This window comes from Natrix helvetica (genome assembly GCF_964273705.1).
Source record: "Natrix helvetica genome assembly, chromosome: 6".
Taxonomy (NCBI): Eukaryota; Metazoa; Chordata; class Lepidosauria; order Squamata; family Natricidae; genus Natrix; species Natrix helvetica.
Genome location: NC_138553.1, coordinates 49,560,235 through 49,581,708, shown reverse-complemented (window position 1 = coordinate 49,581,708; position 21,474 = coordinate 49,560,235). Strand labels below are relative to the sequence as shown.

At 36.2% G+C, this 21,474-nt stretch overlaps 1 protein-coding gene across 2 annotated transcripts in view; it reads right to left on the bottom strand.

Moving 5' to 3' along the window:
- Window positions 1-15,844: 15,844 nt before the first annotated feature.
- PPM1H (protein phosphatase, Mg2+/Mn2+ dependent 1H) overlaps window positions 15,845-21,474 on the bottom strand; it is a 115,726-nt gene continuing 110,096 nt past the window's right edge. The window contains exons 9-10 of one of the 2 annotated variants that reach the window (XM_081958592.1): window positions 19,306-19,475; window positions 15,845-16,074 (exon numbers count right to left, since the gene is read on the bottom strand). In XM_081958592.1, coding sequence (XP_081814718.1) covers window positions 15,927-16,074; window positions 19,306-19,475 — 318 coding nt within the window. In that variant the 3' untranslated portion in view covers window positions 15,845-15,926. The remainder of the gene's footprint in view (window positions 16,075-19,305; window positions 19,476-21,474) is intronic. The other variant, XM_081958593.1, reaches the window with a different exon arrangement.

The following is a 21,474-nucleotide window of genomic DNA, read 5'->3' as shown; positions in this document are numbered from 1 at the left end:
AGCCTCCAGCACACATGGTCCCATTCCCTGCCTTCCTGATGACGTCACCAGCCTCACCAGCCATAAACCTCACCGCACGTCACTAGTGATGATGCTGTCTACATTTTTCTAGTTTACCAAGAAGTAGGTTGTGGTCTATTTCATCAAATGCCTTGCTGAAGTCTAAATATACTATGTCCACAGCATTTTGTTAGTTACTAATTTAGTCACATTGTCAAATAATGAAATAAGATTTGTTTGGCATGATTTGTTTTTAACAAACCTGTGCTAGTTGCTAGTTATGACTTTGTTTCTGTATGGTCACAGATCTGTTTTCTGATTATTTTTTCCAGTCTCTTCCTATGTATTGATGTTAGGCTGATTGGTCTGTAGTTTCCTGGGTATGGTTCCCCACCACCACCACCCTTTTTGAAAGATGGTAAACCATATCAATTTTTTTTCCAATCCGCTGGTAGTTCCCCAGTGTTCTAGGATTTTAAAAACATATGGTACAGTGGTTCTGAGATAACATCTGCCAGCTCCTTCAGAACCTTGGGGTGTAATCAGCCTGGTCCCGGTGATTTATATTCATCAAGATCAGACAGGTGTTCTCTTACCATTTTCTTGCTTATTTTAATTTTTATTTCTAGTTTGCCTTTTACAGTTATGTTTTTGGTAAATTGGATTATAGTTTCCTTTTGTGTGAAAACTGATTCAAAGAATGAGTTAAGCAGCTCTGCTTTCTTTCTACTGCCCATTACTTGCTTGCCATCTTGTCTCTTTAGTGGACTACTGTCACCTTGACTTTTTTCTTGTTATTGTTATATGTAAATGATGTGTAGTACACTTGACTGACTAATATGTAAGTGTTAAAACGCTTAAGTTAATAAAAACAGAAGCATTGATGTTTCAAGTTTTGAATGACCATTAGTAATTTCCCAATACTAAAAATTTGTTTGGTTCTACCGTGTTTCCCCAAAAATACGACATGTCCTGATAATAAGGCCATGCCACATTTTTCTGGTGGGCAAAAATATAAGCACCTCCCAGCCTCACGACGCCCTGGCCCAGCTCTCTCTGCAGAGCCAGGGCACCTCCGCCACCGCCATCCCAGCCTGGCTTTTGGGGCAGCTTCCAAACTGAGTCTTCCGGCAGTGGCCGCTCTGGGCGTACGCTCTATGATTGTGGTGTGGCTGTCGGCAGAACGTATGCCCAGAAAGCGTATGCCCAGAGCAGCCACTGCCAGAAGGCTCAGTTTGGAAGCTGCCGAAAAAGCCATGTGGGATGGTGGTGGCGGTGGCAGCGGAGGTGCCCTGGCTCTGTAGGGAGAGCCTGGCCAGGGCATCGTGAGGCTGGGAGGCACGTGAGCACGAGCGGAAGAGCCGCTCGCACAACCCCCCTCTCCAGCCGTGCAGAGCGCCATTCACTGGGATTTCGAAGGTGCTAGGCCGCAGGAGCTGGGCGGTGGCGAACAGGTGCTCACGCGGCTTGGCGATACCCCTAGGTTAGTGAATGGCGCTGTACCTGGCTGGAAAGGGGGTTTTCTGGGTGGCTGCTCGTGAGCGTGGTCGCTTCATGGTTGTTGTGTTGCGCTGCTGTGACAGCGCAACACAGCCATTCGCCCATGAGGCTGTGCCCGGCTTTTTGGGAGCTGCTTGCAAGAGAGCAGCCGCCCGGCAATCCCAAAACAATAAGCCCTCCCCTCATAATAAGGCCCAAGCCATATTTTGTGTATAAAAAGAAAATAAGACTCTGTCTTATTTCCGGGGAAACATGGTAGTTTCAGTAGTTTCAACAGGATGATTAAGGGGAGAACAAACAAAAGTGCTTGAATAAGTGTACAGAATCTTGGGTTACAGCTAGTGATAGTTTTCTCCGTCGTGGTTCTATTAAATGAAAGCCATTGTTTCTGCATTCCATACATATAAAATAACGCTCACGCTTTATGCATTTTTCAGGATAATGAATTTCCTTTCAATGCAGAGACCGCAACTTAGTTGCAACGCCACCTTTCTCTACTGTTCAAAATGCGTTTATTCTGCGAGCAAATCTTCGTCATTTCTTCACGAAAACTGTAGCCGCTGGTTTAAGTTAGGGCATTCTGAACTACATTTCCCACTATTCCTCACCAAGAGCGCGAAAAGGGTAGCCTTTCAAGTTTCCCGTTGATTTTCGTTTTCTACTGATTGGCCCTTAACGTGACGACAGGATAGAAAAGGGAGTTGCAGAGGAAATCCATAAAAATTCCAACTTCCCTCGGGGTTTCGATTCGTAAAGGTTCGCTCTTCACATTGTTTCTCGACAAAATAAGCAAGAAAAATAACTCTACCTTATTTTATTCCCCCGCCCTCACTCCTTCTGGCTCAAAATGGCGCCACCAACAGCCTGTACGACACACAGATCTAGTCACGTGATAATTTGCGAACCCTTCACCTCCCCTGTTCTCGCTGGTTCAGCCGGTGGGCGCACGAGGCAGCCAGCGGAGGCGAGTTTTCTCATCCTTTCCGGGAAAGCCGCGTGGGCGGGAAGGGGAACCGAAAACGGCGGGACCGTCAAAGATTTAGGCCGTCGAAAAGGTTTAGCTCTCGTCGGGAGGAAAAAAGGGGGACAGCAGCTGTTCACAAAGAAAGAATTCAGGGTCGCTGGCGTCCCTCCACCCATATCTCTCATTCTCTGAGCCGGCGCAGGAAACAATCGCCGTCATGTACCTGCAGTCGTGGACCGCTCGGAATGGCGCCTCGCTTTTTTCCTCCTAAAATGAGGTGATGCATGCCTGCAGAGGGTACCCTCGTTGCTCGGACAAAGGCGAGTGACCGAAAAAACGGGTGCAGCGCCGTGGATTACCTCAGGGACTTTTCCTCTGTGGCGCTGCGGGCGACTGACTATTATGCAGCCCGCGACGGTCACAGCTGGGGCCTGTAATGTGCCTAATGAACGAGATGTTCTGGTCAGGCGAGGAAAATGGCAACGCTGGTGGGGAGAGCAGCGATCGGGGCGGGGTTTTTGTAGCCAGGAGAGGACAAGACACGGGCTGATGTCTGCGGCAAATAAAGAGCGAAAATCTTTCTTCAGCTCTCTGGAGATGTCCCTTCGTTTAAAGTTGAGCATGCTTTCCATCTCCATCTCTTTTCTTTCCCCCCTTCTCGCTCCCGCCTTCCCTTCCCCATTCAAGATGGGTCGGGTGCACCATGACCCTGGCTGAGGTAGTAGTTTGTGCTGTTCGTCGGGTTGTGATACTGCCCGCTGTGGAGATAACTGCGCAAGCTACTGCCTTGCTAGTGCTGGTGATGATCAGCTGCAGATGAAGACAACAACAGGAATCTTCTTTGTTTTCCCAGGGATTATATTCGGGAAAGACGGGAACAGAATTTGGCTTTCTTTTGACTACTTAATAATCCTATGAATATGTGGATTTGCCGGAACTTTAATGAAAATACAAATATTTATGATTTTTTTCAGGGAATATTCCAGGAGAATCATGTTAACCTTTTATTGCAAAAATAAATAAGGGTCTGGTAGCACCTTTTCAGAGTATTAAATATTAAAAAGCACAGGCATTCATAGTTACAACGGTTTATAACCTATTTATAAAATCTGTTAATCTGAGTAGATGGTTCTAGTCTCCTGACTCTTAGCTTTTATTACTTTTGAGATACATGGAATATACAGTATATGACATGTTGAGAAATATTGCTATTAGTAGGGCTAAATTGAAAGTAGAAATTTAAAATAGCTAGTATATTTGTACATTGGGAATACATACAAGATAGCCTCATAGTTTATCACATCTTAAATGTGTTTATTTAATCATATCATAAAGTAAATGAATGCAAATCATATTACAATTCTGACTCTTAAGATAGTTGAATGATAAAACCGTCTGAAGTCTGAACATTGAAAGTAGTTTAATAGACATTAAATGATTCTGATGTTAATTATGTGTCCTGTATAAATTATGTACTTTGCTTCTAATCTAGACAGATCTAGTTATTTTTTATTAATATATTTTAGTATCGAATGCCTTCCTAAGAAGAGATATTATAAACTGGTGTTCTGGTTTTGTTTTATATTGCAATTTTTTTCAAGTATAAAGGCATCAAAATTGCGTGAAATCATGCACCTGTATATTTCAAAGTTTAGATTATAATAGAAAAAGTTACAATTGCATTAAGATAATTAAAACTACTAAAACTATATTAAAACATGAAATAAATTCATTGTGCATATTATCAGAACCCATATATTTTAAAGATATCTATATTTTCACCTTTGGTAAATGAAAAAACCATATAAACATTTTCTAAATCATTTTGAAACTGTTACTATAGGAAAATTTGATTATCAAATTTTGATCATACTTAACCTATGAATACTAAAGAAATTCCACAACTTGCTTTTAGTAAAGGATTCGTACATTAGGTTATTTCTTTGTGGATATTTACTATCCAACTATAATGGAGGTCATGGCTCATAATATTTTCTTCCATATTTTTTAGTTTTATAGTATTTTAAATGTGTAAAATATGTAAATTATAAAATAAATCTGAAAAATGTGCATTATAGTACTAGTATTTGTATTGATATAATCATGTGTTCATTAAAAATCTATCATTTTAGCCCTATTAGAAAGTTATACATTGTGAAACAGCCTGATTAAAGATGTAATTGAAGTATAAGGATTCTAGTAAAACAGTAGTAGAGAAAGATCTAAATAACAGCAATATTTTTTCAGTTTTTGAAGTGAAGTTTTAAGAAAATTGTATATATGTATATGCGCAGAATCCTGCCTTAAGATAAACCATATCTGCTTTAAGTAACTTTATGAAAAACTTTACATTCTGCTAAAATCTACTTTTAACTTCTCTAGATTGCTAAAAACAGTAATAAAACACTTGTAAAAGAAGGGGTATACTAAATGCTCAGCTGTGTTTTTACAAAACTGATACGATTATAATTGTCTTTTTTGACATGTTTATTATAGCTACCTCCAATGTTTACTTGTTTTTAAAAAGAATTTGGAAGACTTACATATATCTATTGGGACATAACTGGGCTTAGTAGTCAAGTTTTTATGGATGAAGCAGCTAGCTATGAATTGCAGACAATATGCAATGCAGTTTTAGTATCTTTATTGTTAAACACGTATTCAAAAATATTTTCAATTATCTTTACCTCTTTTAATCTTGAAGAGTATTGTTAAAGTCAAAAGGAACAAAGATTCAACTGTTTAAATGCAAAAGTCTTTTAGGAAACATGATTCATAAATCATAAAGTAGATTATAACTCGTATTATTAATTATTATTATGCTGCCTGACTCCCAGCAACTCTGGATGTTACAAGTAGTGAAAAACATTTAAAAACAAGGAACAGTACCCCCGCAAAAAAACCCAAAGAGAAAAAAACTGGATAAAACAAGGAAGAAAAGGGGCATTGATCATTCTCACCAAAAACCTGGGAGAAGAGCCACATTTTAGGGTCTTTTGAGAGACCAAAAAATTGGAGAAAATTTCAAAGCTGGGGGGAGCATCATTCCATAGGGTATCTTCTGTATATGTATGTACATGAATATGCATATTCATGTATAATTAAGTTGGGGATTTGGTGTAACTTTCATACATTAATATACCATTCTGAAAAATTGAATTGTATATAGAGTTTGAATAATGTTAAATGCTTGAAATGTTGGTGTTTTAAAGTAGTACTTCCATCAACTTTTTTCCCAAATTGTTACCGATAATTTTAGTTCTTCAGCTTAATATTTATCTGGTCTTGAATTTATTTCTTTGACTTCTGTAAACAATGTATTCATCATTTGATTGTACAGATCTACAGTGAGCAATAAAGACAATCCAATCTTGTTTAACTGCAATATGAAAAATATAGTTTCAATTATATAGAATGTAAAGGATGTATGTGTTTTTATTTTTATAATTGTACACTGAAGACCGCATTTAATTTTGTTGTACCATGTGCAATGACAATATAGTAAGCTAAACTAAATAGAAGACATAATTTCAAATTATAGAAATAAAGGATTCTTAAGAATTTTAGAGAAATCTCTTGATTTTCATGCTTTTTTCATGTATTGCTTTCATAGTCTTTCCAACATTAAAAAAATCATACTTAAGTAAAAGTTCTAGCAACTGAAGAGTTTGCTTTCATTGTTAAATACTGTATAGACTAGACCAGTGGTCGGCAAGCCACGGCTCGTGAGCCACATGCAGCTCTTTACACACTTTAATGCGGCTCTTCTGTGTGCCGGGCGCTCGCTCCCCTCCCTCCTCTCGGGCACTTCAAAACAAGCGCCCCTTTCCCTTTTTTCTTTTCAACCCACAATGATTAGGGAGGATCCTGAAGTCGGGCGGGGACGAGAAGCGAGGAGGCAGAAAAAGAAACGGAGGCTAAGGAGCTTCCCCCCCCCCCGCCTCCTCCCAGCAAAAATCTAACCGGGGAGCCGGGCGGGCAGTAGCAAATTAGCTGCCCGCCGGCTCCCTGATAAGATTTTTGCTGGGAGGAGGCGGGGGGGAAAGCTCCTTAGCCTGTTTCTTTTTCTGCCTCCTCGCTTCTCGTCCCCGCCCGACTTCAGGATCCTCCCTAATCATTGTGGGTGGGGGGGAGAAGCTCCTTGGCCTCCGTTTCTTTTTCTCCCTCCTCGCTTCTTGGGGCTCCACCAATGGGGGAGCAAGGCCCGCCCAGCGCCAGGATTTGGGCTAACACAGAGGTCTGCAAAGGTGGCTGTTTTAAGACTGGTGGACTTCAATTCTCAGAATTCTGGGAGTTGGAAGTCCACCAGTCTTAAGAGCCAATTTTGCAGATCCCTGCCTGGGCTAATATGATTGCTGCCCTTGGTGGACTTCAATTCTCAGAATTCTGGGAGTTGAAGTCCACAAGTCTTCAAGCTGTCAGGTTTGAAGACCCCTTGGGTTTTTTTTCCTAAAGGGTTAGGGATGCAAGGATCTTGTAACTTGACAGCTTTAAGACTTGCGTGCTTCAAATGCCAGAGTTTATTGAAACTAAAAACAGTGTACCATCCTATGTATTTTCGGTTTTAAAAATGTGGCTCTCAAAATAAATTTCAATCGTAGTTTTGGCGAGATTTGGCTCAGTTGAAAAAAAAGGTTGCCCACCACTGGACTAGACAATAATTCTTGATGTTAGCTGTCATATTACATTAATCTTATTCAAGCAGAAAATATGGAATGAAGCCAAAGAAGTGTGTTAGTGGTATTTCAGGAATTTTGTACAATGCAGTTCATAAACAATAGTGAAAGAGAAAGGAGTAAGGGTATAAAGATTTATGAAAAAATTAGCAGGAAAGAGCTTGTGCACATACTTTTGGTTTGGGGTCTCTCTTCCTTCATTCCTCTCTCAACACTTGTATTTGAAGGACTGCTAGAAACAGTCCTGCTGCTGGAAATAACCTGGCATCCAAGTTAGTGTTAGTGAATTAATGTATCTATTTTTGAATATCCATACATAATTATTCAATAAAAATATAGGCCAGAGAAGGAACAATAAAAATAATTCTGTTATATAAGATGCCACCAGATTTAGAAACTTGGGAGTATAGTCATTAAATTTTATGACAATCTTAAACCTTAAATTTATTCTAAACGAGTTAAATCAAAAAATGTTACCTCAAGAAGTTCTTAAAAGAAATATCCAATTGTAGTTAAATGCTAAAGTATAACATATTTTGGACATTTTAGTTATGAAACCAGATTTTTAGAAATGCTTCAAAGTGTTACAGATGAGTAACTGTATTTTGAATATCCCTTCCGTGTTAAAACTATATACCCTGTGTTTAGACAGCTTGTTCTCAATTGGAAACATTCAAAATTGAGTCCTCTAGGTCCCCAACCCCCGATCTGGATTGACATGGGTGCATGGCTCTTTAGGAACCAGGTCGTGCAAGCCGTGGGCCAGCATGCAGAGCTCAATTTGTGCAAGCAGAAGGCCTGCATGCAAAACCATCTCCCCCCTCCACTGCAGTGGAGCTGGAAAGGTTGAGGATCCTTCTGCACATTACTTCACATACTTCCAGATTGAGAAATGATTTACAACTATATAAACATAAACTGGGAACTCACCACAGCCCATGTTCTTTGTTTTATCAATTCTAAATGACATCATTTGATTATCACCATCATTTGATTATCCCTTTTTAATTTACATTTCCAGGTCACTCCAATAATTTATATTTGCCTTATTTTTTAGATAATTAGAATATATGTCTTTAAAATAGCAAAATTCTGCTACATTGTGGAAACATCCACAAATGATTGTCAGCAGACACTGATCTTCATGATTAACTGCTTTGTTTTACTGAATGCATTTTTTATGATTGAAATATTTTTTTTCAGTGAACTTAGCTCTTGGGAGAATATCCATAGATAAGCACATAGATGTGCTTGTATTAGCACAGCTTGCAATTTTATGTCAAAAAATTCTGCTAATCCATTTGTTTAATAGTTATATATAAATTCTAGCATAAAAGTCGTAATTTTTCTTATGGAATTTATAACAACGCATAACTTAATTTGAATCTGGTTTCAACAGCTAAACTCATTGTATTTGCAAACATGCCTGTTCTATTACGAAATATTACTTTAGTTATAACTCTTACCTATAGCATTGTAGATGGTTTCTAAAATATATTTTGAAGACCAGTTGCCAAATATATTCAAGTCTAAATCAGACATCAAAACCAATCTTTAATTCAGAATCATAAGCTATTCAAAATAAAATTGAAGATTTTTTGCCCTTGCATTCTCCTTGCCATATCTACTGTAACTTAAATTACTTCCAAACTGTTACATCAAGAATCATTTTTCTTATAATTACACCCAATTATGGGGAACTCCCATCACAGTAAGCTGCTCCAATAAATATGGTTTTTCAAAAGTAACATCATTCTGAAGAAAACATTTAGAATTAAATACTTGTATTTACATAGTATAGAATTTTTCAGACAATCTCAGCTAATTAATGTTTCATTGTATCCAGATGCTTAAACTATACTAATCAGAGATTGCCTTAATTCCAGGTACAGGTATTCCATCTGTGCTGCTTTGAAAGCTTATTTACACAGAGGCCAGCCCAATGATTGCTGGGATGGAAAATTGTTTGTGAGCCTGGTTTTTATTTATTTACCCTTATTAAACAGTCTTTCAATCATGTTGGAATGGCAGCTAATGGTTGCAGCAAATATTTAGCTGTGCACCAAATAGCAAAATTACCATGTTACTGAGTCCTATTTTAACCTTTCAATGTTTTCTTGCCATCTATATTTTGTATGGAAGAAGTCAGAAAAAGATAATTGAGCAAAATACAGGAACACAAGCAAGATAGAACTTGGCAACCAGTTTTTTTAAAAAAAGCGAAAAGCAGTTGTGCCATAGATTTGTAAAGAGATTGCCAATTTGGCAATGTGACTATTTTAATTACTTTTAATACATTATTTCAATACAGTAATTATATTCTATTGGTTTTAAATTTTGGTTGTCTTTATTATTGTATAAAGAATACACCATGGGTGTGCATAGTTGCAATTTTGAGACCATTTTGTGCTTTCAGAAAGTAGGTTCTGCAGTATGGGTGGCAACCTCATAGGCCTCTGGTAATTAACTAAATAGATAAAGCAGTATATTTCAGAGATATTAATCAAATGCATATAAACCACAAAGAATAAGGAAGTGACATACAGGCATCCAACCCAGTATCTAGGAAGGATGACCAGAATATGGGTTAGATGTGATGCAGTGGAAAGTTTTTAATTAAGTATTGTCTGAATATAGATGTCTTTTTTATGGAACTAATACATATTTTCTCTTTTATTATATTATCTCATTTATTAAGATGCCTTGCAGAATTCATCAAGGATGCCATTTATGACTCAATTTGATAGCTTAACTATTGCCTTAGACAATACTACAGTTCAAGAATCAGAGATTAGGATTACATGTACATCAATTTATTATATGCCAGTAGTATATTATCTGATCAGTAGTCATGTATTTTCTATACCAAAACCCATAAATAAATTCTGCATTCAATTAATTGAAATTAACCAGCAAGGAAAAAGCTGACTTGACTGCTGACTCAATAAAACACCAAAGGCCATCTTAATGAAATGAATACAATTTTGTGAGTGATGCATCCTTCCTGTTGGTTTTCTTTAGCACTTTTTCACTAAGCAGAAGACTTGTACACTGAACTTATATATATCTTAAAATATACAGGTAGAAAAGCAATAGCATAACAATAACATTTAATTTCACAATAAAGTTTGATACTGTATTTAGATTGTTCTTAGACTTTCTTCATTTGATTCATATGATTTCATAGCAAATTTCTATGCTTTTACCAATCAGCTATAAATCCCACAGAAACACCCATCCAATATAAACAGCCAAAATGAGTTTTTCTCTTTATTTTTTCACAATTCCATTTTAAAACTATTGTGCATACATTTTTTCTGGTTTTTCAGTTTTCTTTTTAATTGCACTAAATATTTTTCGAAACACATAAAATATATCCCTTTGCTAAGCATTTTTGTTCTTAAATTACAAAAAGTTTGACATTTCAGTCACAGTGTTAAGTACACTAATCTAAATCATTTTTATCCATCAAAGTCTTTTCATCATTTAGAATGCTGACCCTAGAAAATAATATATTCCATAAATATAATCACTATACCACTAAAATAATGGGCAGCCGTTGAATTAAAATGAAATACAGTGGGGGGAAAATAAAGCAGAGATAGGAAGGGAAAGGGTTCTTTCAAGTAAAATACAGATATAATTTGGCAGAATGATTGAAGAGGTATTGGTCATTGCCTACAACATCTCTAAAAGAAAACAAAATAAATTGAGAATGTGCAAATGTTTGTAAAATGCAAACTGCAATAGTGCATGTACGAAGGGCAAAGTACCAAAATGGACTTGGTAGGGTTGTAGTGCTTCATTATCAAAAACAAGAATCAAACCTCAGAGAAAATGCATACAATGGCTACTTTACTTTCAGCAATTTGACAGTTCTTGACACAAAACTATTTCAATACTGCTTGGAGACCAAGATCACTTCTCATGTGCTACTGATTTTAAATTGTAAGATGAATCCTTTTCCATGGGCATTGGTAAGTAATGAAACAATCTTAGATAATTTGAATTGGAATATTTCATTAAAAATATTATAATTGTTAGCTATAATTGGAAATAAGTTGTTAGAAGAATCACCCTCAAAATATTGCTTAATTGGTTAAAGGAAATTTTAGTCTACCGTATTTTTGGAGTATAAGACGCTCCGAAGTATAAGACGCATCTAGCTTTTTTTGGGGGGGGGGGGGACAAGAGAAAAATATCTGCCTCTGCCGCCCAGCAATTTGCCTCCTTGCAACAAACAGCAAACAATACAGACAATATACAGTACACTGTTTGTAGTGTTACATTTCAGACTATACTTGTACAGATGCTGTTAAAATTGATGTGGTTTCTGAAAGCATAGTTATTCTCTGCTATTTAAAAGAAGATACAATAGCACTGGGCTTCTTCAGATCAGGCATTTATTTTAAAAAGCTTCATTTTGTTAAGCTGTCTAGAACAATAATAAAGCAGTCTTTAAAAAGTAGGTCTAATAATTTGAACATTCTATAGGCATTTATAGTTATTGACTTACCTCCTTGCAGCAAACAGCCTGATTAGCACAAGAAAAAAAAATCTGCCCCTGCCTCCCAGCAATTTGCCTCATGGAGCAAACAGCAAGTTATACTTTCAATTTCTCCCGATCATCAGCTGTTTCAGGCTGCAGGGATTGCTATATCCTATTGCAGCCTCCGCAAGCCCCCATTTGGTGCAAGGAGGTAAATTGCTGGGAGGCAGAGGCCAAAGGATTGGGGCTAGTGGATGGGTGGGGCTAGATTCAGTGTATAAAACGCACCCAAATTTTCACCTTCTTTTTGGGAGGAAAAAGCTGTGTCTTATACTCTGAAAAATATGGTACACAATTGTTAAACTTAATAATGCAATTAATACATCTCTTAGAATTTTTAAATATCCATGTTGTTGACTTAGTACCAGGTAAATAACATGGATAATTTAAATCTCTCTATTAGCAACAATTTTTTTTTCCTGAATTTTACCTGAATTTATATTTTCCTAGAAACGTTTTCAGTCAGATTTTAACTGAGACAGTTTTTTTTAAAGAACAAGTTTCCTCAGTTGGGGATGAGAGAAGGAGTGAAGTTGGGTATTCAGTTTTGTTTAACAACAAAACTCAAGATCTTTAATATATAATAACAAAATTACAATCTGGCTAATTTTTAATATTTTGGTGTGCAGCATAATTACTTTTAAGGTAGCCTTCCTCAGCTTATTTTGTTCCATATGTGCTGGACAATTCTTCCAATGTCCCCAATGACCAAAGCTCAAATTAATCCAAATACTAATTTGGAAAATATAGACTAGTATATCTGGAGAAACCTGCTCTAAATAATAATAAACTCTATAATAGAATTAATTATTAAAGTATTATTTCACATGCATTCATATAGAAGGGATGTTATGTAAGTCTTAGCTAGGTTTTCCTAACATAGTGGAACTTTCTCAAGAAAAAGAGAGAGAGATAACATTTGATCCCTCCTGGTTGAGATTGGCAAGCTTTCCTTTGCAATCTAATAACACAGGGCATGAAATCTACTCCAACTCTATCATATGCAGAAATTGCAGGAATTGATATAATTCCTTCAATAATGTATTGTTCTAGAAGATCAAATTCTTTGCAAAGGTTTATAAATAGCTGCTACTTAAGTTCATATGGATATCACTCAAAGACATATAAAGTACACTTCTTTGGGAGGGGGGGAGAGAACGGTTGTTGACTCAAAGCAATCTTGAACAAGATCAAAACTTTGAAGAAGCTCTGCAGCAATAGAGATGAAAGGAAACTTAAGTGTCAGCTTAATTTTCTGAATTTAGTTAAGTGAGTCAATGTTGATTGATTTGCATTAGATTGACATGACTACCTTTTTTAAATTGTCCTGACTAGGACTTTTGGTATTTGCAGGAAATATTTGGTAGCCATTACAGTGTTAAGACAGATCTATTACAAAGATATTTATCATTGGCTTCCATGTGTTATTTTGATATAAGGATGTCACTGCTCCTGGAAAAACACAAGGCAGTCAATTCTAAGACTACTGTGGGGAGGGTGTCAAGGGATAGACACAAAAGCAATATTACACTGTCATGATGCAAACCCTATCCCTTTTACACATATGGCATAAGACCACATCTACATCCAAAAGATGTGGATTTTGTGACACAATTGCATGATCTTGCATTCATAACTGATGAAAAACAGGAACCTTCTACAGATACCCATGTTTTTCTTTATGCAAATTAAGTAGCAACTGCAAAGATGTAAAATCACCACATTGGAACTGAATCTGTGTTGTCTAGTATTAGATTACAGTAAAACTAGGAATTATAGAAAAAGAGTAACTGCACAGATAATGTATTAGTGGTGAATACATACAATTCCTGCTATTGAGTATTCTGACCCATTTTTATGCCCAGGTGTCTAATAAGGCTATAATAAAATACAGTGTGTCCATGTGATAGAAGTGGTCCCAACCTTTCCAGCTCCACAGACCGGCAGCAGCAGTGACGGCAGGTGAAGAGGGGATGGTTTCCCATGCATAACCTAGTTCCTGTGCATGCACAAATGAAATTTCACACATTTGCCCATTGTTTGTGCGACCCTGTTCCCAATGGTGCACAGATCAATACAGGTCTACAGCCTGGGGCTGTAGCAACATAAAAATTAAACCTGTACTTTTAATTACCTAGTGAGACAATTTCTGTCTAAAGAGGGTTTAAGTGGTGGAAGTGAGGAATATGATAAAACAAAATGAAGACAAACAGCACAATAACACATTTTTGCATACACATGCTGCATTAGAAAGTGATGATGAACCAGTGACAGTATTTTACCCAGAAAACGCTGATTTTACATATGTGAATGAAATGAAACTGAACATCAATAGTGACCCACATTAAGAATTACTTGAACTGAAAAGTACATACTGTGAATGCAGAAATACATTCTGTGTAATATCCACTTCCAGATTTCTTTACACAGTTGCAAAGACTCTACACTATGAAACATTGTTTATAACAGTTTCATGAAGCCTACTATAAAATACATTATTGCATACATATTTAGAGATGTCATAGATTAATTATCTTTTTAACTGTTCAGTTATAGATTCAAACTTATTTACAATAGTACTACCCTACTGAAGGAAATGTTTGTATCGATGCAAAGACAGTATATGAAATGCCTGCCTCACAAAAAAATATCAACTTAATACTATGAAGATGGGAAAATGTTAAAAACAAGACATGGAAACTTCTTTTTTGGAAATTATTTGAGATCTCTCAAAAAGTGATCTCTTATTTTCCAGCCATATGATTTACTTTTTAAATGACATAGAACGTGCTCTAGATTTCTTGATTGAGAAGATAATACCTGAGGAATCCAACTCAAGCATCCAATTCCAGAAGAGGTGGTTTGCATTATGTATGTATAATTATGAATACTTTGCTTGCATAAGTTTCTTACTAGAATATTTATTCCTATCTATTTTGATATTTTATTAATATTGACAATTACAAACGAACTAATGACGCTTGTTCTTCAGAAATTCTTGCTATACTATATGGATCTATAATTTACATCTTACCTGCTCATCCTGGCAATGGAATACAATAGAAGCAATAAAAGAAATTAATGCTCAAAGAATACAATAGGGAAATGGGAGAAGATTATTGTTCTAATACTCACTAGCATTAAATAGCTAAAGAAAACAAGACAAACATTTAACCAGAACATCCAAATCAACAGTATTTGTAGGGAAATTCTTTCAATAGGAATACCATGTCCTGTTGAAAGAGGAGACCAAAGTATCTAATGCATGAAAAATCTGATAATAAATAAATATTAACTAAAATAATCTCCCAGCCTGCTACATCATAGCTACACTTGACAACACAAAACATTTGTTAACACAAAAATAGATTTACCACCCAATGTTTCTCTATTCTCTTAGGCAATTTTATTAACAGTTGCTAGACTGAAACCATAAAAAGGCTAATTTCATCACCAAGCTCATAGAAAAATCTATACATTTTCATTACACTGAAGGGGGAAAATCTTGAATTAATATGCATAAGCAAAACTCTAGACCCTCTCTACTGAAACATCACTACGTTCAGCAAACAATACCAGCTTTTCTAACTTTAGTAATTATAAATTAAATGTCTTCTAAATTAAAGTCAGCTAGCACAGAAATTGGGAAAATAAAGGCTGCCTATCCAGTTTCAATTATGGTCTTCCCAATTCAAATTTCATTTAGCATTCCAGGCTACATTAAATTGGGAAAAATAAATTCAATTAGATTACAAGTGTCCTCACCAGGAGGGGCATTAAAAAGAAAGCATTAAATATAGTAGCAGCACTGAAGTTCTGGTCCTGATATCAGGGGTGAAATACAGCAGGTTCTGACAGGTTCTGGAGAACAGGTAGTGGAAATTTTGAATAGTTCAGAGAACCAGCAAATACTAGCTCTGGCTGGCCCCAGGGGAGGGAATGGAGATTTTGCAGTATCCTTACCTTGCCACGCCCACCAAGCCGTGCCCACAGAACTGTTAGTAAAAAAAATTGAATTTCACCACTGCATGATATGTACCAATAATATAAGCTTAGGGAAGCTGCAACCTCTAAGAGATTACGTGAAAATCAGCCCTAGCTTTCAAATACAAAGAGATCAGGTTACTCAAGCTTAAGAGAATGTTTGAACCACTATTTTCATTTATCAGAAGACTGTATTTTCCAAAGGACATTGTTAATAATCAAATGTTTCCTGCTACTAGCACTGATGTTGCTTTTACAAGAGTTTATTTCCATGTATTAAAGGGATGACGTAGACCGAAATGTCATCTCCTGAGCCCAGTCGGTCATTGGATATTCTCCAGCCTCTGTCCTTCAGCACTCCCCTAGCTCGCATTACCAAATCCTGAGCTGCTAGTGTGTACCTGTAGGCAAAGAAGAAAAAGCCAATATTGAAAACTGCTATTAAAACTGTTTGATAGATGGGCCATATTAATGACCATAAATTTGCTTTATCAACATTCAGATTTCACTACCTTATTCACAGTCTTCAGCCAGGGCCAAATACTCTGACTATTTTGAAAAAAGTTATTTTTTCAAAAAGTTAGCAGATGAGAACATAGTTTGCACACAATTTTCGATGTGGAAGGAAAGTGTTGCAAAATAAACATTGCAAAGTTATTACCCTTGGGATCTTGAGCAAGGTAGGATAAGTCTGACTGGGAAACTATGATTACATGAGGCAAAGCTACAAAATGGAAGTCCCAAGATTAAAGTAGAGCAGATACTGAGAGATCTGTTATTATGTTTCCTATTAACGGTATATTAGAGAAATCCAAACTGAAGTAGGGCTTGAATGCTACAAAAGAAGGGAATTGATTCTTTTCTCCATTTTGAAAAACATACAGACTGAAATACAGGTAATTCCCAGGTTATGAACATTCCCTTAGCGATTATTCAAAGTTACGCAATAAGTGCCCCCTAGAGTTTACAAACAAGTATCAAAACTAAAAATCTTGCAGCACCATAGCAGTTGTTGATCCCTATGAACAACCACAGAGGCTGTGCAACATTCGTCTTGCACGTTGCAGGCCGAAATGGAGCTTCCAAGGGGCAAATCAGAAGCTCCATTTCGGTTTGCAACGGGCTGGGAGAGGCCCATGGAGGCCCGAACAGAGCACGCAGTTGAGAGGCTAGAGAGGAGATTGCTTGCTAGATCTTCACAAGGTAAGTATGCAGAGTGGCAGGTTGGGAGGGGGAGAAATTGTGGAGAGCATGAGTTATTTCAGTGGGTTGGGGAGGCCTTGGGTGGTCTTAATCAGGTAGCCTGTTCCATAACGAGACCCCCCAAATAGTGAATGTGTATGCAAAAGGAAGAAGTGATCCCGTTCCAAGGTACGAGATTCACTCCCTTGAATTCCCAGGTTATGAATGGAATGGGCAGGCTCCATTACATTCGTAACTTGATGATTTGTAAAACATGATGCCCAATCAGAAGATGTGTAAGATACAAGATTTCATATAATACATGTATTACAAATACAAGATATCTATTTTTTGTCTAATGTCTCTTAAACTCCCCCCCCCCCCAAGAGTAGCAGGAAGAGAGCATTTATCCTCCATCAGATAGCAGAAGACCAAAGGATTAGTTGCCAAGAGGCAACTAATCTGGCATAAACAACCACAGATATATGTGCAACATACTGATATGTATAGAAGAGTATTCATCTATTTCAGATATTCCGGGCTTTATTTCCCACACTTTCTATTCTTGCCCATACTAGTTGAAATCAACAAATTCAAAGCATCTGGAACAAACCCAAGTTGCGTATTTGTGATTTAGAATATGTATAACCAGTACAGTGGAACTCTTGGTAGAAAAGGCTTGTAATCTTTCATCCTTTAAATATGGTTGCTTTAAGTGTAGTGAAAATTAAGGAACATAGTATTAGAGATTCTCAATAGTTAAAATAAAAATATACAGGTATTAAAGAAGAAACAATGCAAAATCAAACAAGAGAAGGAAATGGAAGTTAAAAAATGATAGAAAATTGATAAAGTATGTAAATAATGAAGACTGCTTTTCTTTCTGGGCAATACATGAGCAAGATGTTCCGCGTAATCTGAAGATTAATATCAATAGCAACATTACATCATGCCTTCTCCTCTAATGTAATGAATCTGAGATGCAACTTTACAAAATTGCTGAAGTATCTTTCAAGCAATCAGTCGTCCCAAAAGAAGTGCCTAATTGGTATAGCACTTCAGAATATACATTTGCTTCTCCCTGAAGCTTATTGATCATGGAACTACTGCAAAGACAACAAAAGGCACTTCGGGCAAGCAATCTGAACTGTTCATTTTTATTTACTACCTTGAAAAAGAAACACTAATAATAAGTGAAGAGCAAAATGAAAAATGAGACAGAGCTCTCATTTGAATTCTCCTTAAGACCTACTCCTATAATATCACTAATAAGTAACAATATACAAGTGGATCTTAAGGACAATTTAAGAAAAAAAATGACCAAAAGATGTACTCAAATTTCAGAATACTATATTGGTATCTTGAGCAAGGTTGTTGCTTTATTGAGACCTAGGATATCTTCTACTAAACAAGATGTGTGTTTGTGCATATGAGCATATCTGTGTGTTTATACATGCATACATACAATGATATTGACAAGAACGTTATTTAAGAAATAGTTTGTCAGAAATAACTTTTATTTCATGAAATAAAAGAAGTTTGTAAATCTAAAACAATGCATGTGAAGTGATCTAGTTGAAAAGTTGCAGAAATACCTCTTACATCTAAAAATTTATCTTGTTTTCAAATCTAATAACTGCCTTGAGGTACAGTAACTATTCTAGGTTTTAGGAACTAAGTTTAATTGTGCATTGCAGTACAAAGTCTACAAAACAGAAGCTTGCACAATTTATTCATTTTGATATACATTAGGATTACAAAACTGCTCAACTGTCAGTATACCTTAAGATATGTAGTTATGAATTAATTCAGGTATTACTTCCTGTTTAATACCCCTTTCCTACCCAAACTGACATTTATTCACATTCACATTCAAATTCACATACTAGAACAAGATGTTTGTCCATATTCTAGGATTTCTGTGTGCTTGCATTTTTCAGAATATGACCATACAACCAGTCCATCAATCACTGCTATATGCAGGCATTCATCTTTGTCTTTACAAAGTGAGTGAATATCAGAGTTGAAAAGCAGATCAGCTCAAACGTTTTTAAAAATGATCTTCTTCCCTACAGGGCATAGAATAGCTTTGGTCAGCTTTTAAGCAATAGCTGAACTTCCAAAATCTATACTTCACAAAAGCGCATCTCTCAATTGTAACCTATGTAGACAGTAATAAATATTTTATTTCTTTTCAGAATTCAGAAATAAGTAAAATTTGCTTTGGTGCAAACTGAACTGATTCCAACACATTTTTGTTTACAATCAATTTTTATTTGTATATATTTGTATTCATCTTAAAATTTTAGAACTAAAATTAGCCTCTTGTGAAATACAGTACAAAAACCATGCTGAAAAAGCTTTTTGTCCTAAGCGGTAAGCAAATGTTATAACAAAATACCCTCAATGTTATCCTCAGGAAAAAGTAGGACAATTTCAAGATAGCTTACAGAAGAGAGGTTACATGCCTGTGTGGATCATCAGGGTCACAGTTTGGCAGGAAATTAGTGATGGCTTCTGATACTTCTTCATTTAATAGAACATCCCAGAGTCCATCAGTAGCTAAGATAAGCACATCATCTGGTCCATGCTCATACTGGAGAATATTATAAACTCTTACCTGAAAAATAACCCATGGAAAGGAAAAAGAGAAGAGTTTTTAGGAAATTGCCATTATGTCTACCTGTTTCTAGAAATGGTGCTTTATTCCACTATCAATAAATGAAAATGTGGGCATATAATTATCTTCCAAAGTTCTAAACTGTCCCCAGTCTGTTCCAATTTACTTTTCTCTGGATGTTTTGTAGTCTAATCCTTGTAATTCCAGCCTTTGAGCAAGTTGACTTGAGGTGGGTGTGTGGTGGTGTTGGGGGAGTAATCAAAATAAAAAAGGAGAACACAGTTCTTCACAGAAGAACGGAAGAAAGGCCATTCTTCCTTTTGGAAGAATTCAGGCCCCAGAATCTGTAAAACAAAAACAAAACTTCCACCTCAAAAATAAATTTATCAGGAGAACATTACAAAGTTTAGATTACACATACTTACATTTTGAAAAAATAGAGATTTGTTTAAAATTATTCTCACATGCAGATTATATTCTATGTTTTTCAACTGTCTGTTTGTAAAACACTAGTTTTTAATTGCCTACACATACTCCTTCATTATCAAATCGGTTCCTTGATTTTAAAAAAATCATTGAATTATCAAGGATTTTAATTACTTCATCACTGACTATTTTTAAAGAAGTGAAGTAACCTTATCACAGCAGGTAATAGGAAATTACCATTTAGACCAGGATTCAGAAAAACATGCACCTGGTCTGTAATGTTACATTAACGTAGTTGACAATTGGTGGCTTGGGATATGTTTTGACAATGAAAGAAAAGAGCCATTCATCATATTTTGTGTTTTGTTCATATTTGAAATCTAGGACAGAAAAACAGAACTTCAACACTTTAAGAAGTTTGGTTTCAATACTTACTGTTTGTTTTCTTGTTAAATAACCCCAAATAGAGTTTAAAAGAATTGTCATTTTAATTTGATTTGCTGAAATGGGAAAATCAATAAAGAATTTAAATGCTAATAGGGCACAGTGCTCATCTCTGTCTCTTGTCTGAGGGAGCCAGCATTGTCCAAAGACAGTTTCTGTGGTCATGTGACCAATATGGCTACATGCCCAAAGTGCATAGAATGCTGTTATCTTCCACCAAAGTGATACCTATTAATCTACTCTACATACATATAATTATTCAATCCTCATTAAAAATATCAAAATGGTAGAACTATAATCCAGAATTTGGAAAGTTCAGTACTAACACACATAACTTGTACCATGTTTCCTCGAAAATAAGACAGGGTCTTATTTTCTTCTGACCCCCCAAAATAAGAGTTTGGCCTTATTTTCGGGGAGGTCTTATTATTTTTGAGGTGCAGGAGGCGCTGAGCATGGTCACCTCATGGCTGCTGCTAATATTTTCAGGGAGGGCTTATTTTCGGAGGAGAATTTAACACTTGTACTCAAAAGCCCGATTAGGCTTATTATCTGGGGAGGTCTTATTTTCGGGAAACAGGCTATCTTTTCTCCCCTTCAAGAATCTACTTAGTTTTCTAGAATCCAAAGAGACACCATACTGAGGGCATGCTTGCTTTAGCCATTTTTTAGCAGTATAGTGCTAACATGCTGACTAATGCAAAATTGGTCAAGAACCCTCATTTCAATTCAAGGTTTTTGTTTAAAGGATGTATGAAGTTTGAACATAGGGAAACAAAAACAAACATAAACCAGGAAAGTGGTTTATGGTAATGTGTGATTAAGCTGCAACATCTTGGACCTTAATGTGATTAAGCTGCAACATCTTGGAGAATTGTGTTACAGCTTTTAGCTTTCTAATTAACCCCGGCATAAATAGTGTATATGAAATATCTAAATGCTGGTCTGCAAGGAAAAAATGGGTCATTTAATCTCTTGGATCAATATGAAGTAAATTAAGAGGTCAAAAATGAGTACCAAACATTCAACTCATTTAAATAAACTACTAAATTTGTGGCATGTGAAAACATCAACCAGTTATAATTATAGATTTATTAAAAGAAGTGATTGGCAATATTTTCTTCACTTG